General features: G+C 37.4%; 1 protein-coding gene across 1 annotated transcript; it reads right to left on the minus strand.

Annotated features, from left to right (window-relative positions):
* Positions 1-1,321: 1,321 nt before the first annotated feature.
* On the minus strand, positions 1,322-15,810 carry LOC115220748. Its single transcript, XM_029790891.2, has 5 exons — positions 15,650-15,810; positions 12,430-12,544; positions 8,051-8,297; positions 4,208-4,457; positions 1,322-1,647 (listed from the first exon to the last, which is right to left on the minus strand). Exons 1-5 carry the CDS (start codon positions 15,784-15,786, stop codon positions 1,566-1,568), a joined length of 831 nt encoding a protein of 276 aa, XP_029646751.1. The 5' UTR covers positions 15,787-15,810; the 3' UTR covers positions 1,322-1,565.
* Between the last annotated feature and the right edge of the window lie 4,274 nt (positions 15,811-20,084).

The following is a 20,084-nucleotide window of genomic DNA, read 5'->3' on the forward strand; positions in this document are numbered from 1 at the left end:
TAGGAAGGGCATCCAACTGTAGAAACTTGTGAAAACAGACAATTGGAGCCTGGTGCAGCTCTCTGGCTTGCCAGCTCCAGTCAAGCTGTCCAATTCATGCCAGCATGGAAATTGGACGTTAAATGATGATATATAAAAGGAGAACATTTTATTCAAGTCAAACCTGTGCCAGCATGGAAAAAATGGATGTTAAACTAGTGAATGAATGTAGTTTGCAACAAGTAATTAACTATAAAAATGATTATTTAACATCCATGGATATTCTACCAGTACCCACTAGTTGGCGGTAGCTTAAATATCAAATATATACTTAAGTCCCCTAATACCTTTAACTTTAAAAAAAAAATTTTTTTAAACCTATTATTTTTTCAATGACTTTATATATCTTCTATAAGGAACATTTCAGAGTCAGAAAGCCAAAAAGATCTATTACCAAACAAAGAGTGCCCCGATACAAAATCCTTGAAGAAAAAAGTTATCATTTAAGATGAATGATATTTACAACATATAGAAAATAACAACCAAAGAGCTATTGGTTTTGAATGTTCCAGTAATGTCAAAAATTTTAATTAGAATCAAAAGTGGACAGTCTTGAATTAGCACAATGCATTATAGTCTGTTGTTGCAAGGAAAAAAGAAGTAAGGGTCAAGTTTGATCCATACAACCCGAGTGATGTTTTTTGTTTGCTTATGGTATTTTACAGTCAATTCCAAATAAATTAGGAGGGATGGTTAGTTTGGTAATATCTACTGTTGTCTTGCTTGCTTGTCTCAAGTATGGGAATAACTGCAACAACTCTGAATTTGAGCCATGATTACAGTACGTAATCCAATGTAGTGTAATTTCCTTAGCTTGGAATGGAATGGAGTTTCATAGTGATGGCTCTACAACAAATTAAGGTAAGTGATACCAGCTCCATAAATCTATAACTATGAGGTTAAATTGCAGCAATAATCTCAATTCAGCTTTTACATTTGAGAAATGAGCAATCTAGAGAGAGAATGGTAACAGTTTCAGTGTGCAGTTTTAGGATGACCTCTAATATAGTGATGATAACTTCCCCAAACTGAAGATAATTGCTGGACCATCTTGGCTTCCGTGCCGCTGGCACGTAAAAGAGCACCATTTGAGCATGATCGTTACCAACATCGCCTTACTGGCACCTGTGCTGGTGGCATGTGTAAAAAGATTCGAGCGAGGTCGTTGCCAGTACCGCCTGACTGGCCCCCGTGCCGGTGGCACGTAAAAAGCACCCACTACACTCTTGGAGTGGTTGGCATTATAGGAAGGGCATCCAGCTTTAGAAACTCTGCCAAATCAAGATTGGAGCCTGGTGCAGCCATCTGGTTCACCAGCCCTCGGTCAAAATCGTCCAACCCATGCTAGCATGGAAAGCGGACGTTAAACGATGATGAAGATGATGTATGCAGATGTATATAGATAGGGTGAAACAGAGGCTGCAAAGAATCAGTGATTGTCATTGATATTTATCTTCACTATCTGCTGCTGTGGCCTAAAATTCCTTTGTTCGGAATATCTAGTTGATGGTTTCACTAGTTGTGACTTATGAATCATCTTCCCAGATATCACTACTTGCGGTGTCAAGACAAACTTCTATGTGTGTACTTCTTGCCCTCAGGGTCATCCTGGAAAAAAGAAAATAATACCAAGATAAAACAAAAAGTAAAATGTAAATGAAACAAATACTGACAATACAAAACATTTTGGATTGCTTCTTATCTACTAATATAATTGACAGTATATCTCATCTATGTTTGTCCATCCTCCTGATGTATGTATCAAAGGCAATTAGCTGCTGTGATACTTTCAGTATTTCTAGAAACACTGACAGACAGATCATTTTGTTAGCTGGACACAGAATAGAAATCTATGTTACAATTTTAATAGTCCATATATAGCATACATTTACATGGCTTAGAGGTTAGGATACTCAGCTCACAATTGTAAGTTCATGGGTTTGATTCCTGGTAGCATGTTGTGTCCTTGAGCAAGACACTTTATTCCACATTACCCCAGACCACTCAGCTGGCAAATATGAGTTGTACCTGTAATTCAAAGGGGACCAGGCTTGTCACATTCTGCACCATGCTGAATCTCCTTGAGAACTACATTAAGGGTATGTTGGTGTGTGGAGTGGTCAGCCACTTGTTCGTTAATTTCACAAGTAGGCTGTTCCATTGACTGGATCAGCTGGAAACCTTGTTGTCATAACCAACAGAGTCCAGTTTGTTAAATGATAAAGAGAGACATGAATTTTATTCAATTCATCATCATCATTATCATCATTTAACGTCCGCTTTCCATGCTAGCATGAGTTGGACGATTTGACTGAGGTCTGGCGAACCAGACTCCAATCTGATCTGGTTATTTTCGTTATTTTAAATGCACTTTACTGCAACTAATTAATTATATAAACTGGCCATTGCTGCCTGACTGGCACCCATGCTGGTGGCATGTAATAAGCACCATTCAAGCATGGGTCAATGCCAGTGTCGCCTAACTGGCTCCCCGTGCCGGTGGCATATAAAAAGACTATGCGAAGGTGATCGATGCCAGTGCCCCCAACTGGCTCCCATGCTGGTGGCATGTAAAAATCACTGTCTGAACGTGGCTGATGCCAGTGCCACCTGACTGGTTCTCATGCCAATAGCATGTGAAAAGAACCCACAACACTCTTGGCATTAGGAAGGGCATCCAGCTGTAGAAACCATGCCAGATCAGATTGGAGCCTGGTGCAGCCTCCTGGCTTGCCAGTCCTCGGTCAAACCGTCCAACCCATGCCAGCATGGAAAGCAGACGTTAAACGATGATCCCCAGGATCCACTTGTGATACAATATTTAATACTTAATAGAAACAATATGCACAAAATACAAAATATAGGACATGAAATGTACTTTAGTCTCTTCTTTTTGGTCATGGTGCTTTCATGCATCCCCATGATTCTCTATAACCATCCAATTCCATTATTTTGAATTTGAATTAGAAGCTTAAGCCATAGCGAACCTTTCATTAGCTGATTACACAATAATGGATGCCACCCCTATGGATGAATTGCAGTTACTCTTTTGAGAGAGCTTGATGACCCTGACCTTTGATCTTCTAGGATTCCTCTACTCAGCATCAATGTAAAAAGCAGAGTTGGCTCAATTGAGCGCTTCCCTTCAGAATTTGCCATGCTACACTCCTCTGGCTTTGCCATATCCCTCAGCCTTCATCAAAAACTATACAACCCATGACTATCCTGCATTATTTTAAAGTATAGTGTAATCCAGACTAGATTATCCATTGTCTTTCCTCTTTTTTTTTTAGAGATAGTAGGATTAGTTTAAAAATGATATGGTAGCTATTTCTAGCGTATCCAGCAATTTCAAAGAAACCACTTTGTTAGAAAGTTTCAAATTTATAAGGAATTTGTGATTGATGCCTTTCTCAAAGCAGTGCAGTAAAATATCTGCCAACTGAGAAATAGAACTAGCAGTTCAACAGTATTTACCTAATTTAGTAATCATGTAATAAGTACATTAACAGTAATATTCAGTATATAACAAGTTGCTATTTCTTTATTGCCCACAAGGGGCTACACACAGAGGAGACAAACAAGCACAGACAAAGGAATTAAGTCGATTACAACGACTCTAGTGTGTAACTGGTACTTAATTTATCAACCCCGAAAGGATGAAAGGCAAAGTTGACATCGGCAGAATTTGAACTCAGAATGTAGGGGCAGACGAAATACCTATTTCTTTACTACCCACAAGGGGCTAAACACAGAGGGGACAAACAAGGATAGACAAAGGGATTAAGTCGATTACATCGACCCCAGTGCGTAACTGGTACTTAATTTATCGACCCCGAAAGGATGAAAGGCAAAGTAGACCTCAGTGGAATTTGAACGGCAGATGAAATACTGCTAAGCAGTTCGCCCAGTGTGCTAATGTTTCTACCAGCTCGCCGTTGTACAAGTTGTATTGTTTTGTTATACATATACACAGTGTGCTTTTAAAGAAGATTGAACATATATCTCTCACAGATAACAGATAGCTTCTTGTTAATATTTGTTCATGTTGCTAAGATAGTCATGTCTTCTGTACAACCAGATGAACACCCACAATCCTGTTTCCCTGCTAAATTAGACATGCCCGTTTAAATTAACATTGTGTATGCTGTAATAAATCCATACTTACTGAGGTGAGAAAACTTCCTGACAGATTGGACATTGTTTGATCAATGAAGATTCCCCCTGTTGGTTATTGTCTGATGAACTGCTGTTTTGAGCATTAGGCAAAGGAAATAAGGTCTTTGCCACTGCTTTCCCATTAGTTTCTTTGTTGACGATTGGCTTTGGTTCCACTGGTGATTGACAAGTGAAGAGATCAGGACTAATCATACAATCTGGTTTCTTCACATCAAGTAAACTGCGTTGGTGAGGTGTACCTTTTAGAAACAAACATTAACATGAAATTTCGGGGCAATATAATTACAAGATACCAAACTTATAAGAAAGTGGGAATTGAAACTGTACATTGTACATGTACTTATGGGGTAACAATAAAATGATGTAGTTACAACCCCTTTTGCCAAATTCCTTTATTTTACTTAATTAATAACATGTATATTCATATCATTAACCTTAAATTTAAACATACTTAAAAATAATAAAACTTTCTAGTTACAAAGGGGTACACACTCAGCTAAATGGAAATTTACTCTGTAGAGCTTGTCAAACCATGAAAGTATATTGCTTTCAAATTTTGGCACAAGGCCAGCAAGTTTGGGGGAAGGGATAAGTCATATACATTTGACCCCCAGGGCTCAATTGGTATTCATTTTATCAACCCCCAAAAGGATGAAACGCAAAGCTGACTTCAGCAGAAATTGAACTCAGAATGTAAAGATGGACAAAATGTTGCTAAGCATTTTGCCTAGCATACTAATGATTCTGCCAGCTTGCTGCCTTAAATCATTAGAATTTATTAACATTTGCTTTCCTATTGGTTAAATCAGGCATGGGCTACCTTTTTCTAGCAGTAGACCTTATGATGTTTCCCTGGGCATGGATTCACTGAAGCTCCGGCGTCTGGCGACGGACTTGGTAAACACCCACAAAGTTATCAACCACCTCACCAACAACAACACTGAACACCTTTTTGATCTCCATGTGTCTAACACACGTGGACATGCCTACAAAGTCAGAAAACAACACAGCTCCCATGACTTTCGGAAACATTTTTTCACGCTCAGAGTTGCTGAAGCATGGAATAAACTGCCTGCGTCAGTTGTTGACTGCCATGACTCTGCATCCTTTAAGGCCCTCATGCTTTCCGAAATCCGCCGAAACTACACCTGATTATACATACACTTTAGATGAGTTGTAGTGCACTTGAGCACTGTACACAATTATTATTATTATTATTATATATATATTTAATATAAATTAGGGAACATCAATTTACCATATGTAATACCATATGTAATACAGTTATGTTGGCATGAGTTGGATGGTTTAACTGGAGCTGCACCAGGTTCTATTCTGTTTCAGCATAGTTACTACAGCTGGATGCCCTTCCTAATGCCAACCACTTTGCACAGAATTCTGGGTGCTTTTCATGTGGCACCAGCACCAGTACTTTTTACATGGTACCATCATCAGTGCTCATGTGGCACCAGCACTAAGACTTGAAATTGTTAAAATTAATAGTCAGACCTAAAAATCACGTTACAAAACCTTATTAGTATGCTACGGAAAAGATATTATATATACCATTCGCATAGACTTAAAAGGCTGAGAACCACAGGTTGCTACATCTGTTTGTGATGGTTCTATAAATTCAGACAAATTTATCTACATGCAGTTGTGATGGACAGCAAACATATCTAGCTTAGAGTTGTCCACTGAGGGCTGCCGTCACCACATCAGGAAACAAAATGTTTAAAGCCACATATACAGAACAAATATTCTGGTGTATACACACAAATGGGAGGTTTATGATATACTTGCAATGCATATAATACAAGTAAGAAATACTATTTGTTATGTTAAGCTCAGATATGAAACCATAAAGAAATGCATTTCATATTGTTTTCTTCTATTTCCTATAACTTTTATTTACCATCGTTCATCTCTCTTTATATAAACAGTAAAATATCTGCGTGTGTGTCCTTTATACAAATCCACATTTTTTCAGTTAGAGAGCTCGCACTTTCTATGGTCATTCAAAACCGTCCAAGGATGGTCGTGCACATCTTTACATTTCCCCAGTCACCCAGCAAAGCCATTAAAAAATCAATAGAAGTGACTTTTTTGTGAATTTTCTATCCAAAACCCAATCAAAATGCCCGAAGCTTGATACACCAATTGAATGCCAGCTAGCTGTATGTGATTGGTCGGAGATTTGGACAGTACTTGCGTGTATGTGCGCACGCAGCTGTATATGCCGGGTCATAGTGCTAGTATTTGATAAATTTATATACTCACCTGTACACTAGTGTGATACATCTCATAGGGGTTAGCACTGAGCAAGTTCTTCAGGTGTAAAAATATTATAGAATTGATGCAGAATCAAACTGCGCAAGATGTTTAAGATAAACGTCTCTTATGCTCTTTTATAACACTAAGTAGATGAGAGGAATAATTACCTCAGGTAACATTCTCAAAAAAGCTGATACCTTATTCCAACAATTACGTGAAGTGATTTATGCAAAATCAAATACAAATATAAAATGAAACCTGTAGAGGACTTGAATGCAAGAATTTATGTTTGTTGTCCAACATCATATCTGTGGAGGCACATGGCCTAGTAGTTAGAGCAGTGGACTCGCGGTCGAGGGATTGCGGGTTCGAATCTCAGACCGGGCGATGTGTGTGTTTATGAGCGAAACACCTAAGTTCCACATGGCTCCGGCAGAAAGTAATGGCGAAACCTCTGCTGACTCTTTTGCCACAACTTTCTCTCACTCTTTCCTCCAGCATCTTGCAGCTCACCAGCAATGGACTGATGTCTGTCCAGGTGGGGAACCTATATGCCAAGAAACCGGGAAACCAGCCCTTATGAGCCAGGCATGGCTCGAGAAAGAACAGAAAAAAGAAACAAAAAAAAAACATCATATCTACTAGTCTAGTTCCCTTGTAATAGAAGTCTGATATTCAAATGTAAAAGAACAATTCCTTACTTATATTTCATCTTTTTCACATTGAATACGTAACATTTTAAGCTGACTGTCAATACTTCAGGCTTGAATTCAGCTTGCCCTGTCACTCTGAATTCTTTCAAATACGATCAGGTCTGATTTTAGCTTAAATGTCAGGGTTTATTTTTATGCTTTTGTTATCAGATACATTCAGTACCCAGTTATAGGTCGGGAGGCCGTTACCAGTACCGCCTGACTGGCCCTCGTGCCGGTGGCACGTAAAAGCACCCACTACACTCTTGGAGCGGTTGGCATTAGGAAGGGCATCCAGCTGTAGAAACTCTGCCAGATCATATTGGAGCCTGGTGCAGCCATCTGGTCTGCGAGACCTCAGTCAAATCATCCAACACATGCTAGCATGGAAAACGGACATTAAACAATGATGATGAATGAACGATGAAAGCATAAACACTTGCAGTTTTCCCTCTTCCCTACCAACACACACACACACACACACACAACCCCTATCCTAAACTGCTTTTAAAACGATTACTGCCAAAGTAGCTTAACCCTTTCACATTCAAATTACTCTGAAAAATGTAATACTTATTTATTCACATTGCTTTGAATTAATCAATCAATAGCTTTGAGATTTCAATGATGTGAATGTTTTTAAAGTGACATTGTAGTGTAAGTGTAAGAGGCCAGATCTGGCCAATTTGAACACAAAACAGGCTGAATAGTTTTGCTGGACATGACCACTTTGAATGCTAAAGGATTACTCTACCGTTGGCTTTGAGTCACTTTGTTATCGGTATTTACAACAGAAAAAATTTTTGTCTAGGCAACAGAAACTGTCTATTTCATCTACATCGTAATTATTAGTAGCACATCTTTACCTGGATTGAAATTTGATAGTTTTTCAATGCAATTTGATTGGTTGTTATTTAAATGTTCTTGGTGAAAATGATTGATAAGTTGTGAAAAAGTACAAGCATCATTTGTTTCAGAAGAACCGGCATTTAGTTGATCTGTGATTCCACAATGAACATCTGTAGCACAGTTGGAACAGAATTCTGGAAACGGTGTCCATTTCGATTCATAATTATTCAACGCTTCATTATGACTGCATTCAACATTATTAACCTTCAGAATTAAAAAAAAAAAAGAGAAAAGAAATAAGTTGTCATATGGGAACAAAAACAAAGCAATCCCATTTTGGAGGCTGTAAATATTTTAATTAGCGTTGATGCATTAGCATATGAAAATGGTGAGGCTCTTTTATCTTTTAACTGTTTTAGTTACTGGAGTGCGACCATGTTGGGACACTGCCTTAAAAGGTTTAATCGAATAAATTGACATCAGAACTTATTTTTTCTATCAGTTTCTTTTGCCAAACTAATAAATTATAGGAATATAAACAAACCAACACCAGTTGTGGTGGGGAGATAAACACAAACACATACACACATCTCTACAATGGACTTCCACAGTTTTCTGTCTACCAAATTCACTCATGAGACGTTGGTTAGCTTCAGTAAAAGACACTTGCCCATGGTGCTACACAGTGTCACTGAATTCCAAAACCCCATGGTTGCAAAGTGATCTTCCTAGCCACATATCCATGCTTGTACCTATAAATGATGTGCCTAACCCACCACAACAGAATTGAGATCTTAAAACCAAGGTACCACATAGAAAGCACTGGGATGGGTGCTGGGGCTGCCTAAAAAGCACCCAGTACCCTCTGTAGAAGCCAAGCCAAAACAGACTATGGAACCTGGTGCAGATCCTGGTCTTGCCAGTTCCTGTCAAGCTGTCCAACCCATGCCAGCATAGAAAACGGACGTTAATGAGGATGATGATTGAAAGTTAAGTTGAGATTTGATAGAAACTTGAATGCTCATAAGAGACAAAATTTGGCATCAAGTGAAAGAAGTTGTACCTAATTAATATACATTCGTTACTTGAGGTGAAATGCATCAAAGGATAACACTGTATTTTCTCTAGAGATGAACTAGGTTCAATAGTAAAATTTTTATTATTATAGTAAAGTTCATTTAGGTTGCATGGGGCTAATTAGAAGATAAGATAATGAGTGAAGTCATAGAGATACTGTTGTTGTTATTGTTATTCATTTAACATGATCAAGCCTGCTTGAGTAAACACACAGTAATTGAAAACTTAAACAAAATTTTAATATTTTTACCTTTTGCTCAGTTTACCTGGATTTACCTGTAATTAGAGTCACTTTGAGACAAAAATTATGCAATAGAATTGATTAAGAACCCTTTCTTCAATTATGTTCCAAATATCACATTAATATGTGGACAAGTAAAAAAGTTACAGTTGTTTAATGAAACTAGTCTAAATTCATGATTATTTTAGAATTTAATTGAAACTCATGAGGGGTGTATTTTGGTCAGAAATATAGTAACGAAAGGGTTAAGGATGGTCTGCAGATCGAGTAACAAATATATAAAACTACAATGTTACTAGCATGAGAATATGACTTGCAGCACTGGGTTAACCATTAAGCAAAATAAACACATGCTTAAGGCATCAAAGGAAGTGGGGTGCCACAAAAATGGTAAATGGTTTAAACTTGCTTAAATAATATTTGAAGTGGTTTGCGGGAAGGACTGTTTCAACGAAGTTGCGTATTGTCCTTGCATTCGAAACACGGTGTAGATGAAACAGGGACAACTGATGAAGGGGAATGTTCTTTATGTTGATTGCCTTGTTTCCCTGTTTGTTTGTTTTTTTCATTGTTCGAAAAAAGTTCGTTTTTTATGTTTTCGTTTCTCATTGTGTTCAACGTTTTTTTGGTGTCCTGTACCCATATATGCATGTATATATACAGGTATGTACATATATGTATGTATATATGCATATATTTATATATTATTTATATTATTATATGTGTGTGTGGGGGGCGTGCGTGTCTTTGTGTCTGTCCCCAACCACCGCTTGACAACTGGTGTTGGTGTGTTTACATCCCGTAACTTAGCAGTTTGGCATTAGAGACCAACAGAATATGTAGCAGGCTTAAAAAAAAATTGAGTATAGGGATCGATACATTTGACCAGTAATTCTTCAAGGCGGTGCTCCAGCATGGCTGCAGTCTAGTGCCTGTAATAAGTAAAAGACCAAGCACCAGAGCTGATTCTCCTTTCTCTCTCAGAAGTAATGTTGCATCATGAGAAACATCAAGGGGAACTACTCCCAATTTTCATTTCTAGTTGAGTAAGGGATTAGTCACAGCTTATAGGAAAACGCCTATGTTACTGAAAAACATTACTGCAAAGAACAGACCAATGTGTTTTATAGCATGAAACGGTAATAAAACATAACAGAACTACATTTTCTGTGTAGTTAAGCATTGTAACGATAAAAACAGATTTCTGAGTTTCTTATCCATTAGAGATGTACTTGCATAGCAAGTGATTTGATCTGAGATCGTGTGCTGGAACGAAAACAATTGCAGCGTGGAAGGTGCTTATAAGCCATTTAAGAAACACACAAAAGCCGTTCGATTCACTTCAACATTTAAGTTTAATTTGTCAAAATATTTTCGTCGCTATAAGACCGCGACCTGTTCACTGACAAAAATATTTCTTAAATGGCTTACAAACACCTTCCACGCTGCAATTGTTATCCATTAGAATATGTAAACATTGCAAATGAGAAGATTCGGCTACTTTAACCACTGATTCAAGAAAGTATGAAAAATAAAATGTTCTAGTCGTAAATATTATTTAGGTAAGAAAATGGCGTTGAGACCCCCTTTGGTCATGACTGACCGTGGGATTGCACCTAGAAAGTTACCCTTCCAGGCACAAGTCCAGGCAAGGTTATTTATGGAAGACAAGCAGTCGCCCATGCATACCGACCTCCCCTCTCCACGCCACCAGTGTTATCCAAGGGAAAGGCAAAGGGGCCGATACAGCTTGGCACCTGTGACGTCGCAACTCATTCTTACAGCTGAGTGAACTGGAGCAACGTGAAATAAATTGTCTTGCTCAAGAACACAACACGCAGCCCAGTCTGGGATTCGAACTCACAACCTCACGATTGTAAGCTCGACACTCTAACCACTGAGCCATGCACCTTCACAATGGTGTATGGCAAAGAAATATATATATTTCACACTGGCATACATCCACACTATAGTGAAAGGTTATAGTCAACTGCAGTCACATTAGTATATGATTCTTGGAACAGAGTTCCCTCAAATGAGTTCTTTGAAACCTCTCAGTTACAAGAAAAAATTTATGGGGTTCTATGAGATAAGGTGCCAACCCTTTAGCATTCAGATTACTTTGTCAAATGTAATATTCATGTATCCATATTGTTTTGAATTACTCATGCATTGTCTTGTAGGTTTGAGATTTCAATGACGTTGATTGTGTAATTTTAGAATAACATTGTAGGGTAGGCATGAAATGCCAAATCTGGCCAATCTGAACATAAAACAAATTTAGGCTGGATATGGCCAGTTTAAATGCTAAAATAAAGTCAAAAATGTTTGTCCTTTACTCTGACCACAGAAAAGTCTACAACAGAGTTTCATCATCGATTAAATGCTTGTATGGGTAAGACAGAATTTGTTGAGGTAGCTTTTCTATGGCTGAATGCCCTTCCTGTTGCTAGTCTTCCAATGCTTCCAAGCAAAGTCACGTTTCCCTATAACCAGATGTGTTTTTCACAGAAAACTGGAAATCTCTTGTGTGATGGTGACACTAGTTTGCAACCATCATGTGATGTCAAGACAAGGGTACACAAAAACACACACACATACATATATACATAAGGACTGAACCCCAAATTACATGGTTGCAAAGCAAGCTTCTTAACCACACAGCCACATCTGTGTCTTATTTCAAATTTTGGCACAAGGCCAGTAATTTTAGGAATGACAGTCCACTGCAGGACGAAGGCCTCAGCATGTTCTCTCCACAATAGAATGACTTGAGATGTAACTGGTTTTATGAGCCCATTCTGCCACATTAGCTCAACATGGCTTGGCAGAGGGATGCAGTTTTTTATACTCTTACCCAGGAGTAGTTAAGTTGATTACATCGATCCCAGTGCACAACTGGTACTTATTTTATCAACCCACAAAAAGATGACAGGCAAAGTTGGCCTCAGCAGAATTTGAACTCAGAACATAAAGACAGATAAAATGTTAAGAATTTTGCCTGGCATGCTAACAATTCTGCTAGCTTGCCATCCTTGTAACACTTTTGAAAATATTAAAAAGAAAGATCTCTGTGACCTTGAAAACTGGGAATTTAGAGAACTGAGGTGGCTGCACATTAGCATGAAGATCTTGTAGCTGCTGCCGTAACTTCTTGAAAATATCATTTTGTCTGCCATTAGATGTAAAAGAACTGAAAAACAAAAAATAATATTTTATTAATCACGTTGAACTTAAGAAAACTCTCGTATATTTTTGTTGTCCTACTTAAAGATAGTATTTGAAAAGTTTATATTAGTTCATATTAGCTGGTCACTTTGTTTGAGAACTTTAGCTTTTCAAGATTGTCACTTAAAGATTTACTAACGTAATCAAGTGCACCAATAATTATTGGTATAAATGCAAAAATACCTTTCAACTGCTTCAAACAAACAAAGTTACAAGCTTGGCTATTTCTTTTCAAATACCCTCAGACTATTCATTCTAGAGTTAACCTCAATCTTCAATCTTTTGGCAGGGATCCATCCGGATCTTTGGAAACAGTATGTCTCGTTCTTAAGAAAAATAACCTTTCTGACCCCAACCATCTCTCAAACATGAAATGAACAGTGATTAACAGTCATATTACCAACACCTTGAATCCATTTTACTCTCTAACAGCTACCAATAAGGCTCCTACTCTGCTATGTCACTCACCGGTGGGTCTTTGCTTCCAAGAAATTTTTTGAAAGTATGTTGTTGCATTTGACATCAATAAAGTATTGACCCTTATCTGGAACACATGTATCCTAGCTCTAAATTGCCTACCTATGAGCTTTGTATCTCTCTCTCTCTCATCTCTTAGATTAGTAGCTTCTAGAAAAAATTCACAATCGCACTAAGACCTTACAGAGTTCTCTTTGTGCTACTCTATCAACTCTTCTATGTCCAAGGTTCACTTTGTCCCCTAAACCTTTCCTTGAATACATGATTGACTTAGTTGAATTCACAGCCAACAACAGCCACTCCTATAAAGATGATACTCACTGTCACTCGTATTTAACATGCAATATAGACACCTTATACACACACTGATCTCATGAACAGAAACTTCAAAACCATTCTCCTATAATACATGTCAATGTTATTTCATTCAACAAAACAAAAATTTAATCATTACACATGTCAAGAAAACAATAGTGTCCTTTTCCCCCCTAAACATTAACCCTATGCAGCTAGAACAGTCATACCCTCTGCAAATGCTAGACCTCATCACTAATGGTCTCCCCTGTTGATGTTAGATCCTCAACATATACTGAACTTCATCTTCAGGGTCAGTTCCTAACAATTACAAACCCTCCAGTGAAACCCATGTAATACTTCTCCCTTGTCTGAAACAATACTACTGCTATTACGATTACAAATGAGTTCACTGTGAGGAAAGTTTACCATGAAAATATATCCATAGTATCTCGCCATTAATAGTGAAAAACTGCAGTGAATTGATGATGGTGAACTTACAAGACACGGCTGTTACACATACAGACATCCTAGACTGCATCTAGAAAAGGCCTCTGACTAATCATCATGAATTTACTCGTTACCACATTCAAACCTCCAGCTCACAGATGTCTTCTCACTGTATTTCTATTGCAATGTGGTCCCTGCTCTTTAGGGTTGGCTGATCATGTGCCACCCCCAATCACGTCCAACCGACAGAGCCTCTACATTAGTGTTTCCCAACCATTTTTTGCCTATGGACCCCTTTGTTTCCAATTTTACTCTACTGGACCTCCGTAGCCATTCGATGTATATAAAAATAAAATACTGCTGTCTTTTTGTAATTAAATATTAGGAATTGTAAAGAAAAAGAATTAAAATATTTTGAGTATTGTAGAAGTATAAGCAATTTCATTTCTATATTTAAGAGATGGGGAATTATGAACATTATTTACATTCGACTGATATACCCTCCAGCCTTCATCAAGTGTCTTGGGGAAACAGAGATAGACACTCATTGTGACCAAAGAAAACATAAAAGACACTTGTGTGTGAACGTGTGTAACGTCATTATACTTTTCCAAGTGTTAGCTAAACTTTCATCTTAACTAAAACACCAAAAAGTTTTTAAGTTATCAAACTTCATCCAAGTTTCCGCAAGAGTAAAATTACATAACCATATTTCGAATTTATTAGCCATACGTTACAATTTCCCTGAGGGAAATTCCGTAACCTGAGACAACCGTAAAGCGGGGGAAATCATTACTTTTTATAGAGCATAACTTAGATATTCCAGAGTTATTCCCCTTTATATGAGACGGTGAGGGTGAAATCTACTTTCGCCATGAATTAGTTTAAGAAAACAAAATCTTCAGCAGGGTTCTAAATATTTAAGAGGGTTATGAGATTAACAACTATAAATATATATATATATATATATATATATTTACAAAGGAAAATTGAAAGGGTGCAACGTTTAAAACTTTCCTGGGTATTTCTCGGTATAAGAACCGACTTCAACGTAGGAAGCTTGCCTTTTACTCAACACTGTCGGGAGTCCCTTCGTGGTCGCTCCACCTGCTAGATGTAGCAGCTAAATGCCCCTTAGTTCACACCCTACCATTAAAAAAAACGGCGTAACTTCGGTATATGTACCGGATACATTTCAAGAAAGTGTTTTTTTATATATATATATGGGGGGGGGGAGGGTTACGGTTAAGGGTGGGAGAAAAGGGTTTCTGTTATCTTCAGAAATGTAAACAAAGCCACTTCCGGCACTTACGGTACTTATACCGAAGGATCGCAAAAAAAAAAAAAAAAAGAACATATTCAGCAACGTAGACCAGGGGAAAAAATGGACTGGTCATGACTGGAACGTCTTTGATCGATCATACGTATGCTCAATGAGAGCTGGCCTGACGTTAAAAAATGAACAAATATTTTCAAAATTTTATTCCTTTGTTCTTCGACTTTCTTAATTTTCGTAATAACGATTTCAAATTTTGGCAAAAAGGACAGCAGTTACGAGGTGGGCGGGGATGGGTTGTCTATTACATCGACCCCAGAACTTGGCTGGAACTTATTTTATCGAACCTGAAAAAAAAAAAAAAAATAAAAAGCAAAGTCGACCTCGGCGGCATTTGAACTTAAAACGTAAAGCAGGAAGAAATACGGGTAAGCATGTTGTCTGGTGCACGAACCATTCCAGTGGCTGTCATCAACAAATGTTTTAAAGAATTTGTTTTGTTTAAAAGAAGACGAACTTAAAAGGCATTAACTTCATAAATAACTTTATGAGAGTTGAAGGAAATCATTATACCTGTTGCCATCATTCTTACACGAAGTATCATTAAAGCTTTTATCCTTCGTAGACGAACTGCTGTCGAGTTTTGAGTCGTTACAGTCCGAGGTCGAAGATCGTTTTGAAAGTTTCAACTTTTGCCGCTTTGACGCCATGTCAGACACTCAAGGGAGACAACTGCTAGAAAAAAACCCATTAAATAGTGAATGGATCTCCGTCGAGTGTTTGTCAAAAGGAGGAATCGCAGGTGTTACCCAATTAAAGTATACCTACATAAGTGTGCCTTCCCCATGGCATTCGGAAAAATGGATAGTCTTTAATGAAAACTTTCTACAATTACGTTTCAGATGGTGTACATTACGATCATGTCAGAATTTAATATGAAAAAAAAAAAGATAAAATTTTGGTGGGAGATGATGAAGGAGGAGTTTTGGATATTTCACACGAACCAATGTTATTTCTTTAAAACTTTCAGAAAAATTGGCATTGGATCTCCGTGGAGTGTTTGTCAAAAGGAGGAATCGCAGGTGTTACCCAATTAAAGTATACCTACATAAGTGTGTCTTCCCCATGGCATTCGGAAAAATGGATAGTCTTTAATGAAAACTTTTTACAATTACGTTTCAGATGGTGTAGATTACGAATGCCCCAGCATGGCCGCAGCCTTCGGGCTAAAACATTTTTAAGGATTTAAGGATGAAAAAAAAAAAAGAGGAAAATTTCGGTGGGAGATGATGAAGGAGAAGTTTCGGATATTTCACATGAACCAATGTTATTTCTTAAAAACTTTGAGAAAAATTGGCACTTTTAATTAAAATTTTCTACAAATACATTTCACATAGTATAGATTACGATTATATTGAAATTTAACGTGGAAAAAAGAAAAGAAAAGAAAAAGAAAAGAGTGAAACTGGTGGGCGCATCACAATTTTTTCAAAATTTCAACTTTCCTTTTGTAGATCTAATTGTGATGTATATTAGTATGTATATATGCGCGCCCACCATATATTCATTTTTTTTTTCACATTAAACTCCGATATAATCTGAGAGGTATTTGTAAAAAAATTCAGTAATAAATACCTATTTTTCTGAAAGTTATGAGGAAACAAATAGATTATTATGAATTATCCGAAAATTCTCTCCCTCATCCCACTGTGAAAACATTTTAACAACAATTTCCGATATAATCGGTATCTAGACAGACTGAACAATATCTGTAGAAAAACTTCATTAGAAAATATCGATTTTTGTGAAAGTTATGAGGAAACAAATCGTCGGGGTCTGGGAGCACACTCATTTGCATATGACTGAAACTTTTTGTCCTCCTTTCTAACCATTGAAAAGATAAAATGGTTTCGAAGAACTTTCAAAATAAGCTGCATGAATATAATGAATTTTTCTCTTTTTTTCCCCATATTTTTGGTGGTTGTGTGTAAGCATATACACATAAGTGCAACGCTTTTCATTGTTTACTAACGATGCCCACATTTTGTGTATGAATAATATATATCATATACGCAACAAAAAGGAAATTCTAAATCGTTGTAAGTGGCTTAGGGTCGTGAGTTCAATTCCTGGCGAGGCGTTGTGTCCTTGAGCAAGACACTTTATTTCACGTTGCTCCAGTCCACTCAGCTGGCAAAAATGAGTTGTACATGTATTTCAAAGGGCCGGCCTTGTCCCATTCTGTGTAACGCTGAATCACCCTGAGAACTACATTAAGGGTACATGTGTCTGTGGATTGCTCAGTCACTTGCGTTTTAATTTCACGAGCAAGCTATTCCGTTGATCGTATCAGCTGGGACCCTCGTCGTCGTAACCGACGGAGTGCTCCTATATATATATATATATATATATATATATATATATATATATATATATATATATATATATATATATACTATACTATACTATGTATATATATGTCTGTCAGAACATCATCTATGAACGCTAGTTGTTGTCGTCTGCTAATTGTTCTGCTAGCGTTCATAGATGATGTTCTGACAGACATATATATAACAATTAGCAGACGACAACAACTAGCGTTCATAATATTCTTTCTACTACAGGCACAAGGCCTGAAATATTTTAGGAGTCATCAGTTGGGTCGGGGCTAGTCAATTACATCGACTCCAATAGTCGACTGGTACTTATTTTATCGATCCTCAAAAGGATAAAAAGCAAGTCAGTGTCGGTAACGATTACTGCCAGCTTGCCGCTTTGATTATTCTACTAGTATCATAACAGTCTAACGTTCCCCATTTCCAACCCATTGAACTTTCAAGGGCTTACTGGGGGTACTGTCGTGGCTGTGGCGAATGACACCGATAAAGGTCATCTGTTTCTAGCTTCAGTCGTTTCTGTAGCCTTAGCAGAACCGTCATTGGGATTGATGTCCAATTTGCTGGATGGCTTGTTTCTTTAAATGTATCTAGTCAAGCGTTTCCGCCATTTTCCCTAGAAAATATGTTTGTTTATTGATTTATGTATTTATTTATTGTGTGTATGTATGAGTGTGTGTGTGGTGTCTATTTTTCCTTTGAGTTTTGTTTCGTTCTTGGTTGCGTGGTTGGTGAAACCTCTGTGTGTGTGTGTGTGTGTGTGTGTGTGTGTGTGTGTGTGTGTGTGTGTGTGTGTGTGCGCGTGTGTGTGTTGACGTGAGAAGAGTATATGACAGAATAATTAATCCTATATTATTGACACTCATAGAAAACCTGATGGCATTAAAAGCTTTAATGATACTTCATGTAAGAATGATGGCAACAGGTATAATGATTTCCTTCAACTCTCATAAAGTTATTTATGAAGTTAATGCCTTTTACGTTCGTTTTCCTTTTAATAAAACAAATTCTTTAAAACATTTGTTGATGACAGCCACTGGAATGGTTCGTGCGCCAGACAACATGCTTGGCGGTATTTCTTCCTGCTTTACGTTTTAAGTTCAAATGCCGCCAAGGTCGAGTTTGCTTTTTATTTATTTTTTTTTTTTTCAGGGTCGATAAAATAAGTTCCAGCCAAGTTCTGGGGTCGATGTAATAGACAACCCATCCCCGCCCACCTCGTAACTGCTGTCCTTTTGCCAAAATTTGAAATCGTTATTACGAAAATTAAGAAGGTCGAAGAACAAAGGAATAAAATTTTGAAAATGTTTGTTCAGTTTATGCACTAAAATCAGGACCGGCAGATAATCAAAAGCACCATTGATCATTGACTTCAGAGTCAGTGTTAAATTGACATTTACAAGACAATAATGGAGAAAGGCAGGTGGAGAAACAAAGATCACTTTCCTAAAAATTGGTCTGGTATCTGATCAGTTACATTTTAAACGATGAAAAGATAGAGATGGCGATAAGGGCGTATATATATATATATATATATTATCTTTTTACTTGTTTCAGTCATTAAACTACGGTCATGCTGGGGCACCACCTTGAAGAATTTTTAGTCGAACAAATCAACCCCAGGACGTATTTTTCGAAGCCTGGTGCTTATTCTATTCGTCTCCTTTGCCGAATCGTTAAGTTAAAGGCATGCAAGCACACCAGTACCGATTATTAAGCAGGGGCGGGACAGACAGACAGACTGACAGATACACACACACACACACACAAAACGGTCTTCTTTCAGTTTCCGTCTACCAAATCCACACAAGGCTTTGGTCGGCTCAGGGATGTAGTAGAACACAGTTGCCCAAGGTACATATATATATAAAGTAGCAGTATCGCCCGGCGTTGCTCGGGTTTGTTTCGACCCGCTGGAATTGGAATTTTTGAAAAGTAAAAATTTTGCTTGTCTATGTGTGTGTGTGAGGAGTAAATCGTTATGTATTTATTTTGTTCTGTTTCCTGTCTGTCTTTAAAAAAAATTTTTTTTTTTGAGGAGTGGTTTAAGCATTAATAAGAGAAAGTAGCAGAATGTATGATGTTGAATAAGAGTGGTAGAAAGAGGATATGATAGTGGTATACACTTGCAAAGAGAAAATAGCAGAAAGTGTGGTAGGTTTAAGGTACACTTGCAAAGAGAAAGTAGGAGAAAGTGTGGTAATAGAAGGAGTAAAGCATTTGAAATGAGAGAGGCAAATCGTAAAATATTGAGTTTTCTCGAATTTTTGCTTAATTGGGGGTGAAATTGAAAGAAATTTATATGCCATGACCTAATGGAATCTACTTCGAAAAATCATAGGTAAATTCCAATTGAAGAAATTGTGTGAGGAGTAAATCGTTATGTATTTCTTTGTTTCTGTTTCCTCTGTTTATTTTTTTTTAGGAGTGATTTGCAAAGAGAAAGTAGATGTATATGTTTGCGTGTGTATGTGTGTGAGGAGTAAATCCTTATGTATTTATTTTTTTCTCTGTTTCCTACTTGCAAAGAGAAAGTAGGAGAGAGTGTGGTAATAGAAGGAGTAAAGCATTTGAAATGAGAGAGGCAAATCGTAAAACATTGAGTTTTCTCA

This window comes from Octopus sinensis, linkage group LG17 (genome assembly GCF_006345805.1).
Source record: "Octopus sinensis linkage group LG17, ASM634580v1, whole genome shotgun sequence".
In the NCBI taxonomy this organism is placed as follows: domain Eukaryota; kingdom Metazoa; phylum Mollusca; class Cephalopoda; order Octopoda; family Octopodidae; genus Octopus; species Octopus sinensis.

Bases quoted from the DNA above. Each gene is read 5' to 3' on its own strand.
- LOC115220748 (XM_029790891.2), bottom strand. From the start codon at position 15,786: ATGGCGTCAAAGCGGCAAAAGTTGAAACTTTCAAAACGATCTTCGACC. The intron at 12,545-15,649 runs GTATAATGATTT...TTTGTTTTTCAG, and splicing joins TGTAAGAATGATGGCAACAG to TTCTTTTACATCTAATGGCA. The intron at 1,648-4,207 runs GTAAGTATGGAT...TCTTTTTTCCAG, and splicing joins CAGGAAGTTTTCTCACCTCA to GATGACCCTGAGGGCAAGAA.